The sequence below is a fragment of the Chroicocephalus ridibundus genome, chromosome 2, assembly GCF_963924245.1.
Source record: "Chroicocephalus ridibundus chromosome 2, bChrRid1.1, whole genome shotgun sequence".
Lineage (NCBI taxonomy): Eukaryota > Metazoa > Chordata > Aves > Charadriiformes > Laridae > Chroicocephalus > Chroicocephalus ridibundus.
In genome coordinates, this window is record NC_086285.1 from 118,614,133 (window position 1) to 118,640,207 (window position 26,075).

General features: G+C 42.7%; 3 protein-coding genes across 8 annotated transcripts in view; 2 read left to right on the forward strand and 1 right to left on the reverse strand.

The window, feature by feature from the left end:
• Positions 1 to 10,493, forward strand: part of TTC39C (tetratricopeptide repeat domain 39C) — a 39,840-nt gene extending 29,347 nt beyond the window's left edge. Inside the window, exons 10-14 of the mRNA XM_063326726.1 lie at positions 491 to 614; positions 3,044 to 3,141; positions 4,011 to 4,115; positions 6,780 to 6,818; positions 7,468 to 10,493. Of these exons, the coding sequence (XP_063182796.1) occupies positions 491 to 614; positions 3,044 to 3,141; positions 4,011 to 4,115; positions 6,780 to 6,818; positions 7,468 to 7,557 (456 nt within the window). The 3' untranslated portion in view covers positions 7,558 to 10,493. The remainder of the gene's footprint in view (positions 1 to 490; positions 615 to 3,043; positions 3,142 to 4,010; positions 4,116 to 6,779; positions 6,819 to 7,467) is intronic.
• Positions 10,494 to 15,706: 5,213 nt separating this feature from the next.
• CABYR (calcium binding tyrosine phosphorylation regulated) lies at positions 15,707 to 17,438 on the forward strand. The gene is made up of 3 exons (XM_063324083.1): positions 15,707 to 15,889; positions 15,977 to 16,020; positions 16,473 to 17,438. The coding sequence occupies exons 1-3, from the start codon at positions 15,745 to 15,747 to the stop codon at positions 17,436 to 17,438; spliced, it is 1,155 nt and encodes a 384-aa protein (XP_063180153.1). The 5' UTR covers positions 15,707 to 15,744.
• Positions 17,439 to 22,506: 5,068 nt separating this feature from the next.
• Positions 22,507 to 26,075, reverse strand: part of OSBPL1A (oxysterol binding protein like 1A) — a 73,379-nt gene continuing 69,810 nt past the window's right edge. For all 6 annotated transcript variants that reach the window (XM_063326727.1, XM_063326728.1, XM_063326732.1 and 3 more), the window contains one exon: positions 22,507 to 23,692. In XM_063326727.1, coding sequence (XP_063182797.1) covers positions 23,590 to 23,692 — 103 coding nt within the window. In that variant the 3' untranslated portion in view covers positions 22,507 to 23,589. The remainder of the gene's footprint in view (positions 23,693 to 26,075) is intronic.

Genomic DNA, 26,075 nt, shown 5'->3' on the forward strand with positions numbered 1-26,075 from the left:
ATTCACTTTACAACTAAAGTAATTATTAAAGATAAAAATACATGATACTGTAGTTGCTTTGGTAATTTTCCTTCTAGCTTTGCTTTTCTTATTCCTTTTTATCTTGTCTTGTTTGTCAAATCCTTAGTTGTTTTTGAAACCTAGGAGTTGTCTAGGAAATACCTCTCAACTGATGATCTTGCAGATGTTACCATTTTAGCATCCAGTCAGTGTGTACTTGGGGATTGTGAAATACAGTAAAACAAATCTGGGCCACATACAAGGAAGCTTTAATCTTGCTCAATATGTAAGCCCTTAAATTTATTGAAAGATTTTGCTTCTTAGTCTTAAAGTCTTTAAGCTAAGTTACCACCGACTTTAATTTCCATAAAATTGTTGGATGCTTTCATGAAACAGAATTACTGTTTGTGATATATTGTTCGTGAATATTATGTTTCCTGTAAAAGGCTGGATGGCAGATCTCCCTTTCTTCTTTCTCCCCACTTTGCAGGCAGATAGATTTAGAAAACAAATGCCGACCAGAGAGCTCTGTGTCCTGGCATCCATTGAAGTATTGTACTTATGGAAAGCCCTTCCAAACTGTTCCCTCTCGAACTTACAGCATATGAGCCAAGGTATAATATGTTTCCTTGATTTATTTATTTACTTTTTTCAAATGAGGTGTATAATTTTCTTCTGTTGTATGGAGTAAGCTATTGCTGTATCGTGAAAATTTAAATGTGTGTGTGTGTGAGATAGCAAAACAGTTTGAGTAACAATGGATTAATGACCCATTATGATTCAGGTTAATGCTTCATTTTTACAATTTTTTAGGTTTTTGGGAAAGGTTTAACTGCCTTGCTGCATATAGTTTTGGGTTTTTTTAATAAGTTTTATTTGCCCATTGTTTAAAATGAAACAATAGTGTGATAGCTATTCTTCGAAGTCACTAAGCAAAATTTAACTCATTTAAACCTAGCTACAAAATAAAAAAAAATAAAACTACCAATTCATTTCTGCATGTCAGTTTTCTTTTAAGAGGAAATATGTAGCTTCTGAGGTCATCTGTGACAGGGTAAGGGTTCTGTTTATTTTGACTGCTGGGGCCATCTTAGGGGTGAAAGGGGCATTTTATGGTTGCCTCTTTCTTAGTCTCCAGATGTCTTTGGACATCTGTCACATGGAGCTTACAGTAACAGTGTTTGTCGTGAAGTTTTTAGTACTTCTCCCTCCATCCAGCCATCAGTCTTGTTTGCATTCTGCAAACAGTTTCAAGTTATTACCTGCTCATTTCGAAAATAAAACAAAAAACGTCTGCCACAGAGATACTTCCTTTTTTCTGCAATTGTGACCTTTTGGGGATTGTACGTGATTTTTATGTTAAGCGAGAAAACTACCAGTCTTTTAGGTCGAGAGTCAGGACTAGTTTTGGGGTTTTGTTCTGTTTTTGGTTTAAGATAACTTGTCCATTTAAATTGTGTGAAGGCATTGGGTTACATTCAGATCCCAAGTTTTCTAGTCTCAAAGAATAATGACGAAGGCTTTAAAATTAGATTTACTTACATAAAAATTAAATTTCAGGATTTTTTTGTCTGTCATTGGCCTTCAGAACAATCAGCTTTAGAGGTTGTAAAGAGTATATGCTTCTCTCCCGCGCGCTCAGAAGCAGTGTACATCTTCCTCGTATAAGCTTCAAGCTGATGGTGCACGTTTTAATGTGAAACAGCAGTATCAATTAAAACTCTTCTACGCTTCTTGCAAAGTATGACGCTGACAGATGTGTCTGCGTCAGCAATACCCGGTTGAAGCTTTTCTGCATGGTGACAATGTTATTGCTGCGCTTTATCTCAGAATGATGAGATGATAGGTGATTTATTTTTTATGTGCTTCCTCTTCTCTTGAATAATTGGAGTGTAATTTGCTGGAGTGAGTTTGCAGGCTTTTCCTCAGGGCTAGAAATGGACTTAAAAATAAAGGAATTAATTTGTATTCATTTGTGTCTCTGTAAGTAAAGTGCCAAAGTAACTTGAGACTTGCAATACAGGGGAGAGTTGACAGCCTTGTGTATTGTGTAGTGTCCAAATACTTCACGCAGCCGACTCCTAGTTATTCATAGGTGGATTGTTTGGGTTGTGGATTAACTGTGTCGTGAATGCAGAACTAGTTAAAATCTGTCAGGGTTTATGAGATGAGGCAGAATGTGAAGTTAAAGGAGCTCTACTGCTCCAGGCACAGCAGTTCAGCTCCTTCTGAAGGAATGAAAAGCCTTGCAGGTCTCCCCGTACCTCGGCCTTTCTGGAGGCAACGGTGCAGACAAGTGCAAATGGCTCCTCATGGAACCAGCCCTGATTTAAGAGAGCAGTTGCTAATAAGCTTGATCAAAATGGACCCTGATTCATCTAGAGACATTTATGTGCATCATGATTCAGTTCTTTCTGGGAGGAGAGCACTACTCAGCCGAGGCACGGTCTGTCCCTGGATTGTGGACCAGCTAAGGTCTGGCAAATAAACCTTATTCTCTCATCAGCATTGAGAATTGTGATGCCAAAATACCCTAGTCTGGGTTTTAAGTCCAGTACAGATTTTTCTGCGTCTGTCGCTTCGCTTCAGTTCAGAACAAACCAGCTTTGTCTGAACTGCTTGCCCTGTGCTCTTGCAACTTGGACTATGTATTTTTCTTTCAGTATCTGGGACAACCCAGTTTCTCAGAAAACCAGGAGGAGGTGATTGTTTCTTAACTTTACCTTTTAGTGGATATTCCAGAGACCAGTAGGGAAATGGATTCTCCTCCTCTTCTGAGAAGAATCACCAACTGCCTTTGGCGTCAGCCCATTCATTCCTGTTAGGAATTGTTCTCATGAGTGACAGGTTGCTTGATGAGGTTTATACAAAATGGGCTGTATTTAAAAGAAACCAAATTAACTTTGATTTATATTCATGTTGCTACTATCTCCTTTTTCTGGTTAAATTTAATCATCAGACTAAAAGTCACCATAGACCACAACTGTTGTCTAAGGAAGGATTTCAATCCATCTTGTTTGTTTACTGGAATTTTTTCATTAAGCTTGTCAGGATGTTGATGATTCATCGGCTGTTGGTTTGAGGAATTTGCTTCTTGGTGCCATACACAAATGCTTAGGAAATTCTGAAGATGCTGTTCAGGTAAGTTGTTAAATGATAATTTACACCATTAATCCTATTTTATCAGCTGTTCCATTACACAGTAAATATTGTTGGGTAAGAGTGTTAAGCAAGCCATTAGTTTTAAGTGCTGTGGATCATACTTGTTAATTCCAACAGAGTGTGCTAGGTTCTTTTCAAATCTTCTGTTCCGCATGTCTTGATTATATTTTGTGTTGTAAAAGTAATAAGCTATGTTGAATGAACGTGGTAGCTAAAGTGGCTTGTAGAAGCAAGAGTTAAGGGGAAGCTGTAAAGAAGAATGAAAACCTTCTTGGCTCCACTGGATTTAACTTTCTTAAAAAAATAACTTGGAAATTGACCTTTCAAAAGCATGGGTTTGCTGCTTTTCCTCCAGACCTATTGGACACTGAGAGGTTTGATTATTAGCACATACTAAATAATTTTGCCACTGCTCCAGGCTTTGATGTGTAGGCACAATGTTTTTTTATAGAATGCAATTCACATAAGCAACAAGGGAGCTCATGCTGGCTTTGTATCTTTTTTCTTTTTTTTTCGGCTTCTCTCAAGCGTATCTTAAATAATCTGGGTACTTAATCTCTGATGTTAAAGTTCCTCGTTAGATCTAGTATTTTTTCAATATGAAGTTGGAAAACTCGTGAAACAGTCAATATATTGGTAAAAATCCAAACAAATAGTTTTGTCTTGATACAGTAGTGTTGGTGAAAATCTCTGCATATTTGCTTAAAGAATCTCTGCCAGTGGAAATTTTTAATATATTCTCATTTTATCTTTGAGCTAATTTCTAGTGTTTAAAGTTGAACAGTATCAAATAGTCAATGTTACTGTGTATTGACATCTTTCTTATTTTTTTTCCTTAATTTTTATAGTTCTTTCAGCGAGCTGCTAAAGATGAATTGTGCCGTCAAAACAACTTATACGTCCAGCCATATGCTTGCTATGAACTTGGCTGTCTTCTGCTAGACAATCCAGAGGTAATAGCGTAACCTATTTTTAATCTCTTAAAATTAGGATGGGGAATCAACATACCACTATACAAACAACGAAACAAAATTTATAGGTGATAATGTAGGTTAAGTTATTAAAATATGTTTTATACCTACTGTATAGAAGAAACTTACTGCTTTGGTTTATTGCAAACCAAGAAATGCAGTGTGTTTTAGGTAACATCATCTTAATTTTTCGATACTGAGAGCTATAAGGACATTTTGAGGAGCTAAATTATCTGCTGATAAAAATGCAATGACTTGCTTTGTTACTGGGTTTTATTTTTACATAAAAAAAACAGAGCCTATGACTCTTTGGTATTATTCTTCTTGTTACATTTCTGACCATTGGTGGTGTCTTTCTCCAGCAGTAAAATGAACATGTCTGTAAACCTACAGTAAGCAGTAAAGCAAGAATTTCAATGAGTGTAGCACCACAGTGTTTTGATTATTATTCGGTACTTTACCTCAAAAAGCACTGCAAGGACTTCACTTTTCACCTCTCTGATCATGCCAGGATGCCCTTTTTTTTCTTTTTTTTTTTTATTTTCTCTCTCTTCGTATGTGCCTCACAGAAAGAGTATATATCAATACTGGGGTATGGAAATACTTCTGTCACCCCTCAAGACACAAAGACCTCTCTGCCTCTTCACTTGCCTTAGTGTTCTGGCTGGTGGCAGCAGGGGCCTGGCAAGAATGCCTTGGGTAGGCAGAAACTTATTGTCTGCAGGTAGTATTTAGTGTGGCGAGCGCCTAGGATCCTTTGCTTACATATTTAATTTCCTGTTGGATACTGTTCAAGCTCAAAGATCACCTGTAGTTATCCTCTCTAAATAAGTTTGGTGCCTTCCTAAAATAACTCCATGTTTTTAGGATCAAACTTATATTTGGAACAACATGGGTTTTGTCAAAAGTCTTTTTACTTTGGGATTATTTATGCCCAGTCTTAGGACAGATATCTTCCTTGTCTCACACATCGATTCCTCTTGGAAACCTATGTGGACTGAGGGCACTCAGACTATCGTACTATTTCACTGCAGGGGATGTATAATTAAAGTGATTTCAGTCATTAAATTCTGTTAAAGCTGTATGTGTTGGTATTTTGGCTTTCACCGTGAGTGGTGAGGTTTTAGTCTTGTCAGATTTAAACATCTGAGCTGAACCTTCCCCTTAAAGAGGGAAAGAAAGGAAGATCTTTCAGTAAAAGTGATTGTCATGACAAAGGACAAAATTAGGAAATGCTTTTGAAAATAATTGTTCTTTTTTGAGAACCCTGCTGTGCCATGAACTGTGCCCTGAAGCCCTGTAGGTAGGCCTGGGTCCAGTAATGTTCCTGCTGCCTTTTTTTTCCACATTCATATTTAAATTTGGTCGTGTCAAATGTCTCTTAAAAAAAAAAAAAAAGTGCGATCAGTAGTGAAGTTATCCAAAGATTTTGCAAATGTGGGAGCAGTCTGTCCTTCCTCCCTGCTTTACATATAGTATGTGCACACAGTAACTGAACGTGCTTCATGTTGAGTGTTTGAGAACTGAAAAAGCCTCAGCTTGTAGCTGTACTGAGAAGCTATGGTAGCGCTTACTATGTGAAGGACGTGCAGGAAACTCCCTCTCGTGGCACTCAGACAATGAGGAGGTAAATGATGCTCGACTTGAATAAAGTGGGATGAGGTGGGAAAAGGCAAGAGGCAGAATTAGAGGCGAGTGGATGCTACTTATAGAAAATTCCACTTACTACATGAGGTGTCATGTGAGAGAGCTCTGTAATCGTTAAGAAAGAGAAGGGAACAGGATTTTATAAATCATGTTTACCTGAGAGGCTGAGCATATTAAAGACCTGAGCAACAGATGCAGATATGAATATGCATTTTAGTATAAAAAGCATATTAAATTTACTTTGCTTTGAAATTACTCATAATTACGTGTTTGATTTACCATGTCATCTGAATCATCTTTGTTATTTTAAACTTAGTTGTAATCAAGTTCTTTAATATTCTGATATGGTTACGTCAAGAAGTTTACAGATTTTCTTATAGATGTCTTAGACACTGAAGGTAATTCAACCAATATGAGTACATATGTTCATATTCAGATGTATTTTGAATAAGAAAACTTAATTTTTCTGTCTCTTATTAGGCAGTTGATTATTTATAAGGCTTAAAATAAAATGTGTGATAAGAAATAAAACATGAGATTTTCAGTAGTAAATACTAATCTGCAAATGCATATATTTTTCTTAAGAGCATGAAATTGAGATTTCTGAAACAACTTTTAATGCTAAAAGTCCAGTAACTTGTTTTGTAAACACATGGCTTAAACTTTGGTTAAGAAACAAAAATTACTCTATTGATCAATTAGTCATCTGTCTGTAGCCTCATTTGTTTCCCTGTGCATTGTTGTAGCTCACCGTCATCAGTAGCAATTTGCATTTAAAACTCTAATTTCTCTTTTTCTCTAGAAGACTAGAAATACATAATACTGCATTTCTTGGGTGCCTCATTAGTATTTCTAATTTCCTAATTTTAGAGGGTTTTGTTTGCTTGGTACCTTGTTTTCAAGATAGAGATGCTATTCCAGACTGTCCAGGCCGTACACTTCAGATATTTTCTGTGACATTTGCAATGCATTTCTAATGCAATGTTTGTCTTTTTGTAGACTGTGCCAAGAGGCAAAACCTTACTTCTCCAAGCCAAGGTAAAAACTAAGACACTTCCAAATTTATCTTTCTGAGATGCGGGCATTTGAGAAGTTGTGGTTTTGGGGGGGTTGGGGCAGAGGGTGTGGATGGTAGGTGTTGGTATCCCTCACCTATAACCTACAGCACTATTATGTAGATATTCATTACCGTATATGGTGCACATTTATGTATGTTATGTAGATACTCATTTCTAGGTCAGTCATAGCACAGAGCCCACATTAGTGACCTCTCCTGGAGTGTTAGAACCTTGCCAAGTTTTTCAACTAAGATTTGGCTACAGAAAGCTTGAAAGTGACAACTCTCTACTGCTTGTCTGTTCAAACTGGTTCCTGCTTTGGACATGTTGGGATTTTCTAGAGCTTTTGGACTTTCAGAACTTTGCGCATGCTGTTCAACTACGTGGGATCTGAACAACGTGTTGGAAATGGAAGCTTTCTGGTCTCTTTACCCAACTTGGAATTTCTGTAATTTTGTTGCTTTGGGTAACGTGGGGATATTGCAACATGCAGTCTCCAGTTCTCCTGACCACCTTTTCTGTGGTCCGTTTTGTAATGTGACTTCTTAAGCGTTAGGAGTAAAATTATCTTCATATCATAAAGTGAAGGAGGCTGATAGTTACATGCTTTTTTTTACTTTTTCCCCCAGGAGGAATTTACTGGCTATGACTTCGAGAACAGATTGCACGTCCGCATACACGCAGCCTTAGCCTCTCTAAGGGAAGTAGTTCCACAGTGACGGACAGGAAGTCATGTTATCCTTTCCCACAGTTTCTGCACTTTAAGATGAAGCAGAAGAAAAAGCTGTTGGGAAGACCAGCTTTTCTTCTGAAAACCACTTGTGCCAGACACATTTTCCTAGTATGGTCAGAGTTGGGATGGCTTAATAAAATTTTACAATTTGAACTAAAAGTAAATCAACCAGGAAGAAGGTTAAGTGACCTTGTGTTTTTAACTCTTCAGTTTTTAATTTGTTTAGACCAAGCTGAACATAATTGCTTGTAACTTTGTGGGTGAGCCTAAATAAGCACACATGATTTACTTCAACAATATTACCTTTTAAAATAGATCTAGATCTAAAATGTGTCAAGGGGAGGACTTCTGTTTTGATTAGAAAAATACAATAAAAGTAATTGGTGTAAATGTTCATGTTGGGAATGGTCACAACACTTTTTCCTTCTTCAGGCAGTAGCCAATACACAGGAGGAAGAAAACTGTTTGGCCACAAAAAGCGGATCTTACTAAATTTTAGTGGCTTATGTCAGTGACTTCATGATGACTAATGTGTGAATTTTAAACCTTGCATCCCCTTCCTCTTCTTCATTCCTTCCCTCCCAACCCAGCACATACTTGTGATGTAAATTATGTCAATATTTAGGATCTCTGCTTCTGGTACATTCCAGCCACATACTTTGTTTGACACGCCGTTACAGTGTGGGCAGTTCTCATTTCTGCTCTTAATGTTCTGCATATTATGTTAGAGTACTTAGGCCAGATACAGTAGTTTTACATATTTTTCATTCAAGCTGTTGAGTCTTTATAGCAGTGACCTTTAAAGGTATTAAAAAAATTAACCAACCAAAACACAAAACCAAAAACCCATTTCAGTAGTTACACCAATACCACGGTATCCTAAGTCTCTGTATGGTATTCCAAACCTGTGATGTTAAGATATTGAAATACCTCAGAGAGATTAAAACTTTTATCATGACCATATAATTTTTAATACTTGGCCATCTGTGTGCTTATCTATAGCTTTTTTTACCGTTGTCTATAATATGTAGTATCTCCTTATGTTTTATATTCAGTTAATATCATGTTCCAGGAAGGTAATTTTTTTTTAATAGAAGTTTATGAATGGAAATCTGACCAGAAAGTTAGTTGAATTATGTTACTTTGCAAAGCTAAGAAAACTGGATATCCTTGGAAATAGTTATCCAAAAGCCTTATCTTTACTTTGGTCAGGTTGCCTTAAACAGTTCCTTAGCTTAAACTTTTTTTTTTTTCTTACTTTTTTTGTAGAATACGTTGCCAAAGCTTTAGACCTTGCCCACACCTAACCTTCATTGATTTGCTTTTGAGGTTGTATCTAAAGCAAGACTGATATGGAGGAAAAAGTAAAATCCTATTTGGTAGGTCAAATGAAACGGTTGAGACACTTTTATTTCTCTCTAGAAATACACAGTTCCTGCTATGAAAGGCATTCCTAGAGCAGTTAAACGCTTCTGTTGCAGTTCCTGAAGAAGATGAGAGACTCTTAACTCTTAAAAAAGCAGTTTTATTTTTCTATAATCTAGGTGTGTTACATATTGTACACTGTGGGGTTTTTTTATTCCACTTTGACAGTAATATTGAGTCATAAATGAGTGTTCAACCTTATTTGGTCAATCCAAATAAGTATTGACTAAAAAAATAATATATTGTATATATAGTGACTACTTAGAATTCAAATAATGATTTTAAAAATGGGCTTTAATGTACTTGAAATCTTATTTTGTCCTATCTGACTTTTAATGTTTTGCAATCAGCAACACAGTCCATTCTGGGTAAATAGCTAGAAACGGTACAGTTACTGACAAAATTTCATTTAAGTACACTGCTTAAATATAATGTGAGACTAGGCTGTTCAGGACACAAAGCACCTGCATGCGATTTGTGTTGGGATATCTAGGGTCTACATACTTGGAGGTAGCTAGCAAATTGTAGTAAATTTACTAAAAGGCCTGTTGTGCTCACCAGGCCAGGAGTGGGTATGGAAAGACACTATATATTCGTATAACAGTTTAACTCTGTGCAAATTGCAGCTTTTCTGTGAATTTAGCGAATCATCACTGAAATAGAACTATCTGTTTCTATATTAATGATTTTTTTTTTTTCCTCCCCTCGTAGGAGAGTCTCCTACATTGTAAATGTCAAAATTCTTTTTTATGTTAGATCATGCCTGTGATGAGAAAAATTTCAACTGTATTTTGTGTAAACTGATCAGTTTTTATACTTTGGAACTCGGAGGCATGGTCTAATAGCAATAATGGAATATGCATCTTGCTAGTTAATATGTTAAGACTATCTTTACTGGGTCAGGTATTTTTGTTGATGTTGATGCAGTTTTTATCTCAATATGACTCATTTCAAATAAATAACTAGAATTTTTAGATGTCACAAGGTGGCATATTTATTGTGACGTACTGTAAATGTTGTCAATTTACAGAACTTGCACTTTTATATTTCTGAGTAAAATTAAAAGAAGCGCAAACATGAGTTTTGTTCCCTTGCTCCTCGAATTTGTCTTTTAATTGGTGGCCTCCTGAACAAGATGATAGCAAGTATTGGGAAAACTTCTGGCATGTCAAGTGATTCTGTAACAGAGTTTCCTAGTCAGCAATTACCTCAGCCTTTGTTCTTCCAGTATAATTACGGTCTCCTGGTTTAGCAAGCGAGTTACGTGTGTCATGTTGATATCAACCGTAGAGTGAACGAGGTTTAAGATGCGTTTTTAAGACATCAAATTTACTTGTTCTTCATTAAAGAAAAGAACCACACACAATTGTATTTGCTGTATTCCTACACCTTTGAAAAAATGTTTCTGATTTACTCTAAAGCAAGCACTTTAATTTCTTCTCTCTCTGACTTTGAATGCTTGTTTCATATTCTAGTTATGCTTTATTCTTAAATAAAATTCCCCAAATGTTGTATTGAATTGCTTTTCAGTTTACAACAATCTGATTGTCTTTCCAACAATTGATCGTACTCGTGTTTAAAAAAAATTGCTCTGTAACTGTTTGCAGTTTGAACAGGAGCAAGCGTTAGGTTGGCGTAGGGCTGTATACAAGGGTGCTAATTGAACCCAGCGGTGGCGTGAAAGCAGGGTGGCCTATAAACAAATTCCCTTTCTGGTCATCGCTACAAAATACTAACAGTGGTAGCAATCATGAAAATCTCTCTCATGAAAAATTACGCAGTCCCAAACAAGTATTTATTAAAGCTTAATGTTAAGAAGTAAATTTATACTTAGCTGTCCTTTAAGGCAACGGGGCAGCCAGTGGCATCGGGGCAGCCAGCACTCCTCTGCTTGGCTCCGCTGGGGCGCTGCAGGCAGCCTGGAGCACAAACGGCAGGCTCCACTGAAGTTTAGGAGTAAGAAGTACGGGTATATTGACTCTGATCCTTCATCCTGAAGGAACTGTAGGACAAATTGTTTTATATAAATTAGGAATTTAGGAAAAAAAAGACAGGAGAGGGAATTGTTTCTCTGCTAATTACAGTTTGAATAGATGCTTATGCAATATTGTCTTGCATTCGAATATTTTGAGGTGAGCTCGTAAATACTGCTTCAAAAACTACTTTCATCTGGAAAACTTGACTTTACAAAAGAAGGGAATATACAGACAAGTTCCAGTTCTAGTTCATTTTGACTAAAGAACGATTAAAATATGGTATTCTAGACAGACATTCACAAAGCAAGAGAGCTTGCTGTTTCTACACTGAGTTATCTGTAGCCATATATGATGCCAAAGCAAATTCTTTTATGAAATTAACTAGTGTACAAGATCCACTGTAAAAAAAGAAATTGAGTTATTTTACAAAAGGCCTAACTTTGTCACGATGTTGCAAATCTGTACTTTCCCTGAACTTCAAAACTTTTTCAATTAGACAGTTATAGAAGTGTCCCATTGTTAGTAAATGCCAAAAAGTGATATTCCCACTCCCCAGCCCCACTCCCCTTTCTTACAAGAGTAAGAAATTGAGCTTGAGGCAAGCTTTCCAGAGCTAAATACTGAATTATTGCTATTTTTGACCACTTTTTTTTAATGTACATTTGGACCCTAGAACTGGACCCGGCATAGGTTACTGGGGTAGGTGCATGTTAAAGTTGCAGATTGCCTCCCTGCTTCTGCTCAGAATCTCTCTGCTCAATTACCCGAGATTTTCATGACCTATTTAGCCCCTGTGTTTTAACCATGGGGAGTTTGTGTTCAGTTTTCTTACTGTTACCCCTAATTTTTTCATTGCTGCTTTTTCCAAAATGCTGTTTATCTTTTGATGTGACTTCTTCCAAGATGGTATTCCAAGTAGTCTGCTAAGCGCAGCCCAGGACAGGACGGTCCTCAGTGGTTTTCAGTCATTTTTTGGCAAGCTGTGCTTATCTACAGGAGATGCACAGAAGGGCTCCCAGGGGAAGAGGTTTAGGGAGGAAAAAAACCAAACCAACCAACCTTGTTTGAGCTGAATATTTGAGAGGTGAAGGGAGGGAGAGAGAGATTGTCAGACATTGCCAAGCAAAACCATTTATGTAACAGATGCCTCCCAGTCTTTCACTAAAAGCAGTATGTTTACTGTACTGAAAGAAGATAATTGTGCTGCTGGGACAGATACTTCTCGCTTGTTAGCAAAGGCCCCAACAAAGTGGAAGACAAAGAGAGTCAGAGATGCGCACAAAGATATCTTAAGTAAAAACAGTATTTTATGCCTTTGGTAGGAAAAGCAGGAAGGTTTTCGTGGAGATTTTTGTGTATGAATGCAAACCCCCACTTAGAATTCTACTGCAGTCGCTGGCAGGTAGAAATACAAAGATGGTGCTTGCAAAAAACGCAAGTCCTCCTGCCTGTTCAGCTAAAGCTTTGAAAGAGAATGCAAGTTTAAAAACAAACAAACAAAAAAAAACCCCCAAACAGTGTCATTCATTAACCTGTTGTGAACTATCTAGTGAATGACCTGATCCTTTTTTTGATCAAAAAATACAGCTTATAGAATCATAGGATTGCCTAGGTTGGAAGGGACCTTTCCCATCACCGAGACCAACCATCAGCCTAACTCTGACAAAAACCGTCACTAAACCATGTTGCCAAGCACCACGTCTACCTGTCTTTTAAATACCTCCAGGGATGACGATTCCACCGCTTCCCTGGGCAGCCTGTTCCAATGCTAATAACCCTTTCAGTGTAAAACTTTTTCCTAATATCTAAACCTTATCTGGGACCTTCATTTGCTGAACTTCTGTCCAGTCTCTATCTTCTAAGACCTTAACGTTGTCTGGAAGCTATGACTTCTGCAGATGGGGCAACCTTCAGTTGGGCAAACTGCTCTTAGGCTGTGACGGGCTCTTCAGTCTGGGGCCAAAGGGCGACAGGTTTTAGCAGAGTAGCTGGTACACTTTGTATGATGGATTTACTCTAAATGGCTTCCAAGAACAGCATTCAAGTTCCAACACGGTGAATTAGTTTCCAGACATGCTTCTTCCTGTCTTAAGTCTCAGACAGACACACTTTTATGTTAGGGCCTGAAGCCTTTCTAAATATTTAAGGAGGTTCGTGCCTATGTTCTGTTATCTCTGATAATAAATTTTTCTGTGGTTTATGATGTCTGCACTTGTACATATTTGAAACATTTGCTGTGCAGAGCTTTGCAGACCTAGAATTTTGAAAGTTTTCAAAAGAAACAAATTTCCAAGTTACCTTCTGATCTGTATTCATTGAGGATGGCTTCAAAGTAACCACGTGCCCGTCTTTGCACCCAGGTATGTTTAATGCCTCTCTGAAGTCCTGTTGCTTCCGTATGCTCTCCATAAAGAAATCTAGACTTCAGATTACTATTCTGACTCCAGAAATTATGTTTTATAGTCCTTATGTATATTCTTGAAGTATATCCTATTCTTTCTATAGGAAAGCTGTTCTTCCTAATTTCATAAGTCTTAGTATATTCGTATTTTAACTTTTTTAATATTCTAGTCTGTGTTGTCGCTCTCCAGGACTGATGAGCTATTGTGAGAAGTTTTCTTAATGAGAAATTACTTTCTAAGGATTCTTTTATGGCAGAAGCGTTTTGTGGTGAGTTTACCTTTAACACACTTTCCAGTATGTTTCAACAAACTTGGAGGTGGTATAATATTCTGTTAATTTTGAATGACCTATTAAGACTATGTTACTTATTAAGGGAAGCTATTGTAGGCAGTCTAAATGCTTTAGCAGCAATGACACTTGAGTCTTAAATCTTCAGTGCTGCTGGAATTCCCCTCGGGATTTTGTAGAGATGCAGACATCTAGGAATGCAAGAGCGGGTAGGTAGATGATGGTTTTCCAACTTTGATGAAGACTGAGCTGTAGCATTATTGATGGATAAAGGTTTTTATCCCACAGCAGACTCTTGATCATGGCTTGCCCCCATGATCTTCCTGCCTTCGTGATCCTCAGAAACACAGGTAGCGGTAACCTTGAAAAGACGGCACTGTACAGTTACCTTTTTTGTGCCTGTTTTATTTGAACAGAAAATGATCTTGCATGTACCCACTGAAAACGTGTACTGGAAAGCAAATGCTCTCCCTGGGGCTGCTGAGGTTTGTTTCAAGTTTTGCCCTCACAGCCATAAGGTTCTGCCGTATGAACAGAGCCGTATTAAGGAATATCCTCGTTCCTTTTTGGGTGTAGCTGCTGCGGCTGAAGAGGTTACAGTCCCCAGTCGTTTGCTCTGAGCTCCTGCCAGAGGTCACCACAGAACATCGCTTCTCAGGTGCTGTATTTTGCAGTCTGTTGTGTGGATTTAAGTCCCTTGGGTGTTGTATGTCACCTCTCTTAAAAGGCCAGGCAGTGACCCCGGGGGTGGTCAGGGGGCTGGGAGGGATGTGGCTGCCACCGTTCTGCTCTCTGCAGGTTGCAGCCTCAGATTGTGGGAAGTCACCATAGCCCGAGACTGAGCACAAAGTTACACTCTGCCGGGAAGAAACCTCTCTGGTTCGGCTGCCTGCTGCCGGTGAGGAAAACGGGTGTTTTTGGCAAGGGTGAAACACGTCCTCAGAGGGGTTCTGCCTGTGCTGTGGGTTCTGCTGGTTGAAGGCAAGTCAGCGGCGGCAGAAGATGGGAACGGGTTTCACAGTAGCGTTGGGAAGGGAGGACACGCAGCAGCTCATGGGGCGCGGGTGCTGGGCCTTGCCCTCACAGCCCTTGTGCTGCTTGTCCCGAGCAGCGGCAGCCACCACACCGTGCTTGGGTCTCAAAGTATGTTATTAAAAGGATTATAGAGTTGTGCTCAAACGGTCCCGTCCATTAAATGCACTGGTTCTCGTGTGATAATGAGAAGGTGTTCGTTGCAGGAGAAAAGCCCTCCCTGATGGGGCTCTGAGCAGCCTGGCCTAGCGGGAGGTGTCCCAGCCCAGGGCAGGGGCTTGGAACTGGGTGATCTTTACGGTCCCTTCCAACCCGAACCGTTCTGGGGGTGGCGGCGTCACCCGGCCGCAGAGGGCGCTCTGCCGGCTGTCGATTTTAATCGTGATTTCGCCTCCCGCGCCTCGTGTCAATGCTTCCCCGCGACCCGCGGTAACGCCGGAGCGCAGCCGCCGCCGCCTCCCAACCTGGGCGCTGCCCGCGCGCCGGCACTGTGACGTCACGACGCCCCCCCCCCCCCCCCCCCCGGGCGCGGCAGCCCCCGGGCGGCGCGTGGGGGCAGCGGCGGCCGCAGGGGGAGGCCGGGAGCGGGCGGGTGGCGGAGGGGATGGAGGAAGACGGAGGAAGACGCGTCCTGTGAACTCTCTGCGTGAACACGAACGGCTTTTCTGGCGCATCGCGGGGCGCTTTGGTGGGTTTTATCTTTAAAAACGGGGAATTCAGGGCGTGGGTTTGAGTTCACGTGGCGGTTCCACAGTTGGCTGCTCCCCCCCCCCCCCCCCCCGGCCGTGCCTCCCGCTGCCTAAAGGTGCAGAAGCGGGAATAAAGGATTTGGTCACGGCATCGGTAAATAGCCCCCTCTAAGTTACAGGAGCGATCGGAGGCCGGGGGGGGTGTGGGGTGGAGGAGGGTTGGTGGCGGCACGGCAAGGGATGAGCAGTGGCCATCACACCGCCGGCGATGGACACCCCACACCGGGGCAGGGTGGGCACTCACCCGAGGGGTTCTGTTCCTACAGATGAGAAACTGTAAGCCGGCTTGAGTGGGCAAGGATGGAGTCTTCAATGATCAAGCACGTTCCATATGGCCTCCAGATCCTGCTCGAGGGAGTGAGCTGGGCTGTCATGGAAGACAAACCGGATGACATTGCCGAGTTTTTTGCTCTCTATTTCCAAGATCTTGTCATCTTTCGAAAAGGTTTGTTCCTGCCGGTGCTTCATCTGAAGAGCTGAGCTATTTGAGAGTGCTGTCCTGCTCAGGCTTGATTTCTGCTTCTGTTTTCAGGGCATCCAGATCTGGATATAACAGAACTGGTTCATAAGTTTGAGGTTGCTCGCGGTAAGATAGTTGCTCTTTGTTCTTTTGACAAATTTTGAGACAATGTTCCAACCCAAATACTTGTGAGTAGTTTTCACTTTTGATGGGATGCATCCCGTCCGTATCTGGTCACGTGGAAGAGGCATGTTGGTGCTAGGCTATTGAAAAGCCAGGCCTCTTCAGAAAGCACCTGCTTCTATTTAACTAGTGATGTGCTTAACATAAAAGGTTTAGTCTTTTAAACCGTAAGTGTGACAATGTGCGTGGGCAGTAGATAAGAATGTAGCCATCACTGCAGGATCAGGATCACTGCAGGATCACCACCATCACCTGCTCCTAAGTTAATGATTCCTAGGTTTTGAAGTGCTACCAGTGCTCTCGGAATTTCCCAGCCCCTTATTGATAGGCAAGCAGCAACCCCCCCTTAAACCATTCCATCTCTGCAACCCGGGAAGCCTCATAGATGTCCTGTAGAGCCTCTAATGGAGTTGGTGCTGAAACCGCTCTTCATTTTATTTCAACGGAAACAGTTGCTCTTGTATTGCCATTATGTGCCTTTTACCTTGCAGAAAACATGAAGGAGGGACTGGAAGCGAAGACCTCCGAGCACACAGATCCTTCGTTTTCTGGGGAGCCCAAGCAAAAGGACAAGTGTACGGACACCGAGGAAGACCAGCTCCTTAAAGAACCTGAAATTCAATATAGCTCCAAAGCAACTCAACACCCATCAGTTGCCAGTTCCGTGGCAGAAAGCAAATCCCCCCCTGGATCTGCTAGACCTCCATCCCCCGAGGGACCTGAACTGGTGTACGTCCCCGCTGAGTCTACACAGCTTGCTGCCCATGCGCTAGGTAACACTGACTCTTTTTGTTCTGTGAGGGATGTGGCAACCAGCGTGCAGACTCTTTACGAAGACTCTCAGACCTCAGAGAATGAACTTACACCAGTAGAAGGTGCTGCTGAAGATGTTGCTGCTGTCCCAGCAGCCGAGCCTATCGTAGAGGCTGTTAGGTCACAACCAGCAGTGCAGAGCCCGTCCTCCATAGCTGGAGAACTAGGGCCCTCAGACAGCCAGGCTGATGTTTCAACAGATGATGATGTAAATGAAGCTTCCTCGGCCACCCTGGGGGAAGACCCATCACCATCACCTCTTTCACCACCACCACCCCCATCACCTGCTCCTCAAGGTCCATTGCAGGCTGTGCCTTCCTGCAACGGCGCTGAGGTTACCTCAACCACTGAGGCTGTAACACTGTGGTGGGATGGTGAGCCAGTTATGGGCGCAGAGGTTGCACCTTATGAGGGTGCGGAGGTGGCACCTTATGTAGAGCAGTTTCCACGGAAAATAATCATTCCCTTTGTAGACCAAACAGCTTGTCTGGTAGAGACTGAGCAGCCTCTAAATGCAGGCCATGGCTCAAGGTCTTAGGTCCACCAACCTTAGGTCCACATGCTGATGATTTGCTTCTGTTTAATGTGGGAAGAATTAGTCCCCTGGGATGCTGTACTTTCTCCTTGAGCAGAGAGGAGAGCCCGGATGCCTCGGGTCATTTTCAGACATTGCAGTGCGACCTACCACCCCCTCAGCGGAATAGTGACTTCCCACTTAGCTGTTCTTTGCAAAGAGCCATTGTATCCCTTTATAGAAAGATGATTTAGTTCTGCGGGATGCCGATTACCTTGGGAAGTGCTGGGAGCTCTCAGCTGCTCCCCAGGTTTGGCTGTAAGGGCTGGAATACATGATGCCACCTGAAGGTTGTGTGGGAGCAGTGATAAGGGCGCATTGTCTAGCCCACAGCCTCTTTGTCTCTGCGTCACTGGTTTGGGTCTCCATCATCTGGTTACCGTAAGCATCAGCAGCTTCAAATACCCCCTTTCTTGAGAAAGGCCACCAAGCTGGGTGCCAAGGAAGCCTGGAACCAGCCAGCGCTTGAGACAGCCTTGGTCTGTAGATTGAGAGCTGCACACTAAGGGAGTTACAGCATTGAAGAGAAGCCCCAGCAGCCCCTGCAGGATCAGGAATACAGTTAAGGCTTCCGAGGTTTTGAAGTGCTACCAGTGCTCTCGGAATTTCCCAGCCCCTTATTGATAGGCAAGCAGCAACCCCCCCTTAAACCATTCCATCTCTGCAACCCGGGAAGCCTCATAGATGTCCTGTAGAGCCTCTAATGGAGTTGGTGCTGAAACCGCTCTTCATTTTATTTCAACGGAAACAGTTGCTCTTGTATTGCCATTATGTGCCTTTTACCTTGCAGAAAACATGAAGGAGGGACTGGAAGCGAAGACCTCCGAGCACACAGATCCTTCGTTTTCTGGGGAGCCCAAGCAAAAGGACAAGTGTACGGACACCGAGGAAGACCAGCTCCTTAAAGAACCTGAAATTCAATATAGCTCCAAAGCAACTCAACACCCATCAATTGCCAGTTCCGTGTCAGAAAGCAAATCCCCCCCTGGATCTGCTAGACCTCCATCCCCCGAGGGACCTGAACTGGTGTACGTCCCCGCTGAGTCTACACAGCTTGCTGCCCATGTGCTAGGTAACACTGACTCTTTTTGTTCTGTGAGGGATGTGGCAACCAGCGTGCAGACTCTTTACGAAGACTCTCAGACCTCAGAGAATGAACTTACACCAGTAGAAGGTGCTGCTGAAGATGTTGCTGCTGTCCCAGCAGCCGAGCCTATCGTAGAGGCTGTTAGGTCACAACCAGCAGTGCAGAGCCCGTCCTCCATAGCTGGAGAACTAGGGCCCTCAGACAGCCAGGCTGATGTTTCAACAGATGATGATGTAAATCAAGCTTCCTCGGCCACCCTGGGGGAAGACCCATCACCATCACCTCTTTCACCACCACCACTCCCATCACCTGCTCCTCAAGGTCCATTGCAGGCTGTGCCTTCCTGCAACGACGCTGAGGTTACCTCAACCACTGAGGCTGTAACACTGTGGTGGGATGGTGAGCCAGTTATGGGCGCAGAGGTTGCACCTTATGAGGGTGTGGAGGTGGCACCTTATGTAGAGCAGTTTCCACGGAAAATAATCATTCCCTTTGTAGACCAAACAGCTTGTCTGGTAGAGACTGAGCAGCCTCTAAATGCAGGCCAGGGCTCGAGCGCTACAACCTTAGGTCCACGTGCTGATGATTTAGCGTACCATCCTGAGAGAACCGAATCTACAGCGCAAGTGGAATCAGCTGAGCAAGTTTATGTCTTGTCAGGTAAGAAAATCTGGGTCTGTGTGTCATCTTCCTGTTTCAGTTTCCAGCTCTACAGCTTCATCGGTGGTCATTAAATGGAAAAGCACCTATGTCAGTGCAACACAGGGATAGAGATGATTTCTAAGCAACTACTGTACCAACACCATCTGCTTGGCCCCAGTGCACATGTGTTAGATCTCCCTGCCGTCTGTTCCAAGAGATGTGGCTGGCTTTGGGCAAGACTGCCGCGGGCAAATATGCAGCCAAGAGCGCATATTGCATCTGTGGGAAGGTGCCCATTGATGCCAAATGGTCTTGCTCAAAACAAGCCATATTTTCTGAAACAGGTGTTAGGGACCTAAGATGTCACACACGTGCCCTGTGGCTGAAGAGAAGCGACCAGTTGGAGCCCTAGTTTTGAGTCTCCTCCTCTGAAAGATCTCATATTCCAGCACTGACCTAGGAGATTTTCCACATAGGAAAAAGAAAAATAAATGGTGGTGGTTGCCTGTGCTGTCTTGAGCTTGGCGAGTTTCTGCAGCTGGGCTGAGTGGGCTAAGCACTGGTCATCAGTTTGACAAGCGGTAAGAGAGCTGGCGTTCCGTCTTTCTTGCCCACCAGCACCTCGTCCCTGTGGTGACATGCGCCCCGCTCCTCCCAGGCCCAGCTGGACAAACCCTCCAGGGTGGCGGTCCCTGCCACTGCAGCATCTGTTCAAGCCCTGTCCCAGGCCCCAGAAGTAGTACAGCTGTGAGGTCTCAGCAAAGCATTTTGTAGAGGAGAGCTGAGCGTAGGCAGACTTGTAAATTAAGATTGGCTCTTTAAAAAAAAAACAACCATCCTTCAGAAATACCAGGCAAATGGTTACCTAGAAAAGCCTGGCTACAAATAGAGCCAGAGCTCTGACCATAAACAGTTTAACTTTTTCTAGGCTGCACGTGTTTGTCAGCCACATACCAAACCGTGTTTGCTATCCCAGCTCCCTTCTCTAACATGCTTGCTTTCTCCCAAGTGTAGCTACCTTTGGTTTAGACATAAGGATTTACAATGTGACTGGAATGCGCTGCTCCTGATACCAGCACTCTCACTTTTATCTTTGTAGCCATGGCATCAAGTGAAGCAGGACAGCCACCACCACCTTCTAACGTGTGGACCCTCTATTGCCTAACTGACTTGAGACAAGGCCAAAAACCACCACCATCCCTTCCTGCTGGAACTGCTGTTTCTTATTCCCAGGCAACCCTCCGGCTTTCCAGGGGGGAAAATCAACAATGCGGTCAGCCGTCACAAGCATCTGCTCCCATTTATGTGATGCAAGAAGACAGCAAGAGGGGAAACGCTCCACCTTTCATTTTAGTGGGCTCTAACGTTCAGAAGGCACAGGACTGGAAACCTATTCCTGGCCATGCTGCCTTTGAACAGCAAGACGGAGGTGCTGGGAGATTCGTTACGGTGCCAGTCCCAGCAGCCAGGCCAGCTGATGAGGAAACAGATACGGCAGGCCCCAATTTTAATTCTGCGGGGAAACCAGGGCTGAGCCCCCCCCTACCCAGTGTTTGCTTGGTTGCCATCCCTCTGGATGATGTGATGTCCGCCAAGACAAAGCTCACCAGCTGGTGATAAGCACACAGGTATAAATGCTCTTGCAGAAAGTTTGGGTACTGCAGGATAGATAACCATTATGTCAGGGCTCATTCCCAAAGCAGGGTCATGAAGAACTTTGCTTCTTGCATGGGTCTCGCCTAGGGAGATGCTACTAAAAGCTTAATTTAAGCCTTTTCAAAATAAAACAAGGTTTAAGACCAGTGGTTAAACTATTTGTCATATGTAAGAGAGCCAATGTCTTCCTCTGCTCGTTTACACTTTGCAATTGGTAGTACTGGTCTTCCTCTGGTTTTAGTCTAAAGTAACCAAGTTTTTAATCTCACATTTATAGACATCTTTTAGCATTTGTGTAATATTCAGAATGTGGCAAAATACCCTCATTGTAGGTAGCAATTAAAGTAGTTCTCGCTGCACGCTTTCTACTAAGTTCATGTTATTTTTTTGAACAGGTTGAGAAGCGAGGAAGAGTTCAGGAGGAACAGAGCTGACATTGCAATAAATTCAACAACTTAATGCAAATGGTCCAACAAAGCCAGTAATTAGCACTGCATTCCCCTGTGTTTTATACTTTCCCAGCACAGCACAACATCCGGAATGTTAACTTTGTGTGAATTATGACCACTGAGACACATCTGCTGCAGCTGTTTCACTGAAGAGTGGCCCAGCTTCTTCAGTGTGCTGACACGGTGTATGCATAAGCCCCAGCCGTACCGACAGCTTACATCCAGAGCCAAAGTTAGTTCCGTGTAACCAGGCGTAGTCGATGCTGCTGGCGTTACACACTCTAGGAAGGAACTGTGCACAGATGTTGTGCGCAAGAGCTCAGTCAAACATTCAACTAGAGGAATGAGTTGTCCTCACCCACGGGCGATTCACTCAAACCACAGGGGTTTATTGAGGAGGACAGCTGAGGATATGCATCAAGGAAGGGGTTAAGAAAAAGTACCTTTACTTTGCTTTAGAGGTTTCACAACTACAGGTATGGTCACATAAATATGCCAGGCTCGTGAAGTATAGGTCTAGAAAAAAAACAAATCTGTTCTTATGAAACAGAAGTCGCTCAAAACAAAAGAAGGAAAGTTAATGTTGTATAGACTTTCCCCCTTCTTGAACCGGGGCGGGCAAGCAGGAACTAAATGCTTTGTGCTCCCTAGCAGTGAGCGTTCAGTGCTGTGTGACCTGCTGAAGCACTGACCCACCAGACTGCTTCTACATAGCTCAGAATCCCACTTGGAAGTTGCACGGGAATTAAGACCGACTTGAAGAAATGCTGGCCAGAGTAGAGGCTCGAGTGCAGAGGTGAGGCTTCCAAGAGACAGTGCAGGTGTTCGATTTCTGCATCTACAGCTCACTGGGAGGACTAGGCCCTCGCATGACAGACTGCCAAAGGCTTTCCCTTATCTATGCAAATATGTCTCAGCATCACTAGCCTGGGTAATTCTAGTAGTGCCCAGAATAAAAATAGCAAGCGTCTCACTGCCTTATTCACCGTTTCAGTAGTCCACCCTCAAGGCTAGAGCTGCCGCCTCACTGCATATTCAAGGAGAAAGCTCTCAGTTCCCCATCCATCCCCCATATGGAGACTGTTCCTCCTCAGGAGACAAGAGGTCCATGAAGCACAATGTACATCTTCATTGCAGCAGCTTTTGGAGTAGGCTTGCTCAGAAAGGGTCAGCGCTGTCAAACACCACTCACTTTAGGTGCAAGAAGTTTCAAAGCCTTTATTTAGTAGCAATTATTCGATTAACACTAACCTCCAGACAGCAGTTAAAATATTGTACAAAGAGCAGCTCGCCCTCTAGAAGCTCTGTACACAGTTCAATATAAACTTACACTCTAAGATTGAATGCACCCCACCGAAAAGGGGTAAAGCAGCTGTGCACAGGAGGCCTCACTGAGGTGCTGGACTACCTTTGAAATGCACAAGACTTCCTCCCAGGGAGTTTGCACAGTACAGACACAGGTCCTCTCCCCCCCTACACCATGTTCCACCGGCTCCTGGACTGATTAGGTTCTTGCCTTTTTGCAGTGGTGCTGGGCACCAGAACTTCTAGTGCATGAAACAGATTCTTTTAAAACCTGTTATTAGTGTGCAGTTCAAATCAAATCCGTAGATAATTTAAATGGCTCTTAATTCCTTAAGCCATAAGGCTGGTAGCAAAACAGGAGACCAAAATTCAAAACACACTGCACAAAACATTGAATAAATACCTCTGAGTAATGTTACCAGCTTAAACAACTGCATTAATGCTCCAGAGACGGGAACACTTCTGGAATCTCCAACCAGAGCGCAGGATTTAAGGGAGTTATTTTAGTAAAAGAAAAGTCACTTTATGAAAAATTACATCTTTACAAAAGTGACACACCCTTCTTCATTAAAGAACAGAATATTGCAATTACCATGTGTGCTTTTAAACATTCCCATGTCACGATAAATAAAACCAGTTTTACTTGTGCCAGTGTTATCTACGAAAGAAAGTATTCACAGAACAGCCGAAGGTGTTCTATTCCTCATACACCACAACCTAATATAGGTGGATTCAGCAAACAGGGCAGCTCGAAACCACGGCGACTTAACTTTGTCCATGCAGGACCCACCATCAGCCAGAAAAATTATTCCCCTACTTATGGGACTGCAGATCATGTACCACCAGATTTACTGTGGAGACGCTTAATATTCTGTTTGATAACATGTCAGTTTTTTTCAGGAGATAAGTAAAACAAGGGAAAACATTAAAACAGATTAAGACTTATTTGTATCAGTCACAGGCTCCTCATTGCATTTTAATAAATATCAGGCAAGTTAAAGTAGTTTCTGTCCCAGTAGTTGCCAGAATAAAGCCAGTCCTGTGTACCAGTATAGGGATTGGGGCCTTGGTGGAACCATCTGCAAGGAAACAAAGAGCATGTTAGTGAAGCTATTAACGCACACTTTTATGGAAGTTCAGAACTGCTTTGCTGCTGCTTTAGCAGTTTACTGTTCAAAGGAATTACTGTGATTGCAGGAGCCCTCTTGGTTTTAAATTCGTAAGTGGATTTAAAGTCATCTTCAGCAGCTAGATATCCCCATTTGCCACAGCACTTAAGTGTCTCTCAGGTGAAATTACTGACACCAGTTATTTTGTCACTTGAAGCAGTCACAACTATCACAAAAAGGACAAGTAACAGTTTTACTTCAAAGCAGTTGTGAACAATCATTTTGGCATGCGTAAGCAGTAACAGTTTGGGCAAGACATGTAAACACCACAAGCACTGCAGTCCTGAAAACAGAAAAACATTATTTTCCCAGGATCTACATCTCCCGTTGTTTTTAAAAGCCTTGTTTTGCAACGCACTCAACTCAGACCAAGTGTGCCACCTACCCTCGGTATAGATGAAATACCACCACAGGCTGCAGGGAAAGTCCTGGCTTTTTACAACTTAAGTGTCGCATTATGCTGTTAGCCGTGGGGAGCTCGTCTGAATGGCCAGAAAGCTGACGCTGTCTGCTTGAAGTTACTTGCAGGCTTTTGCTAAGCTGGTTGTTGCTGGGATCACTGAAGTTTAGCACCTTCTTTCTTTCCTTCCTTCTCCCCTTCCTGCCTAGCCTGGAGGCACTGTGTATGCACATGCAGAGATTACACGTGCGTGTGTATATAACCTTTTATTGGAGGACTATCTATCTGTAAAATAAAGTGCACTTAAAGCCATACTGCTGGCAAGCATCCCCCAGTGGTGAGTACAACCCTCTCAAAATCTCCATGGCATGGAAGTTTGTCCTCCTTCCTCCTCTCCCACACGCATTTCTGTCCATCCTGCAGCCCGTTACTGAACGCTGCTTTCTCTCCGGGTTCAGCTACTCGACTTCCTGCCCCAACAGCAGACGCTGCACAGCACCAGACCTCTGGCATGTCAACTTCTTGTTGTGTTTCGCCAAGCCATGTTTGTGGCACAAGTCAGCTTGCTAGAACCTGTTTCTGTGGTTAATATGCTCCACAGATTCCTTTCACCTCCTCATTGGCCACAAAAGCCAGTTCTTTTATATGCCTCACTGCGGTGAACACACTCACTTAAGTAAATCATGCGTGTGCAAGGCAGCTTATTTTAACTCGGCTCTTCCCCTCTAGGGTACCGTAAGGTTTCAGAACAGAAATTAAAGCACATTTGGACCAAATATGACTTGATCTCTTTAAAAAGCAAAAGCATAAAGGCTGCCAGTATTGCAGGGTTGTGTTACAAAGCAGGGCAGCTCATAGGCAAGTCTTCCTTGGCTGAAAAGGATCGAGATACGTATCGGAAGAAATGCCTTGCACTGTCTTCATGGTGGTAAACTGAACAGTTGAACACTTCAGTGGTTCTCCTGCTGGCCTGGTGAAGTGAACTGAAGTCGACAGAAGTCATTCACCCCTGGTGAATGTGGTTCACATCGCCTCCACGCAGGACGAGTAACTGGTCTGCGCATATGTCTAGTTCACCTCCTCCTTTCAGAGGTAATCGCAGCTCATTCCAGAGCCCAAAGCCAAGCATTTGCCGAGAGGCGGGGCTATAAGCACAGTTACCTCATCTCTCAGATTAAGGAATCCTGCCACCCACTACCTCACTAGTGTGTCTTCCACACTTGTACGGGTCAGGGCAATGTGCCCCTCCTCCAGTGACCACCTGCTTCAAAAGGAAGGGGAAAGGCGATGGGAAGAACGAAGTCTGAGAGACACAGGAGAACCAAAGCAATCTAATAATCTAGCCAGGCAAGTGACAGGAGAAAAGGGACTGATTTTCATCAAAAGCAACAGACCACTGCTGTGTTTCAGAACTGGTCTTTTACGCAAGGCTTAAGACTACTGGTCAGTCTCTAAAACATTAAGTGTTCCACATAAATCACTTCTTCATAAATACCAAGACCCCGCTTCTAAAGTGGATTAAAAATAATCATAAAAAAATCACTAGGCACTTTGGAGAATTGTCTTATGAGGGAGGAACTCTACTAGACAAAGTAAGAACCCTGCTTTTCTGTGGCAAGGAAACTGCAGTAGTTTACATCAGTTTATATCACACTGCAGATCAAAGCCTACAGTTGACCTTCTGAGAGTTTCCCTTCACGGCATGCATTTTTCCCCCAAAAAATTACAACTCTTCCTACACACTTCACATTCATCCTTTGGAGAATGTGACACTTTGCATTCCTGCTAGAGAGATCAGACACTAGAAATTTTCTGCCAAAGCTTTAGAAACATCTTGGAAAACAAAGAGTTCTTAAAGAATATCCCAGGCAAGCGCTGAGCAGGTCTACAGTA

Coding starts and splice junctions, on each gene's coding strand:
- CABYR (XM_063324083.1), top strand. CDS start 15,745: ATGGAGTCTTCAATGATCAAGCACGTTCCATATGGCCTCCAGATCCTG. Junction 15,890..15,976: donor TCTTGTCATCTTTCGAAAAG/GTTTGTTCCTGC, acceptor TTCTGTTTTCAG/GGCATCCAGATCTGGATATA. Junction 16,021..16,472: donor AACTGGTTCATAAGTTTGAG/GTTGCTCGCGGT, acceptor GAAGCCTCATAG/ATGTCCTGTAGAGCCTCTAA.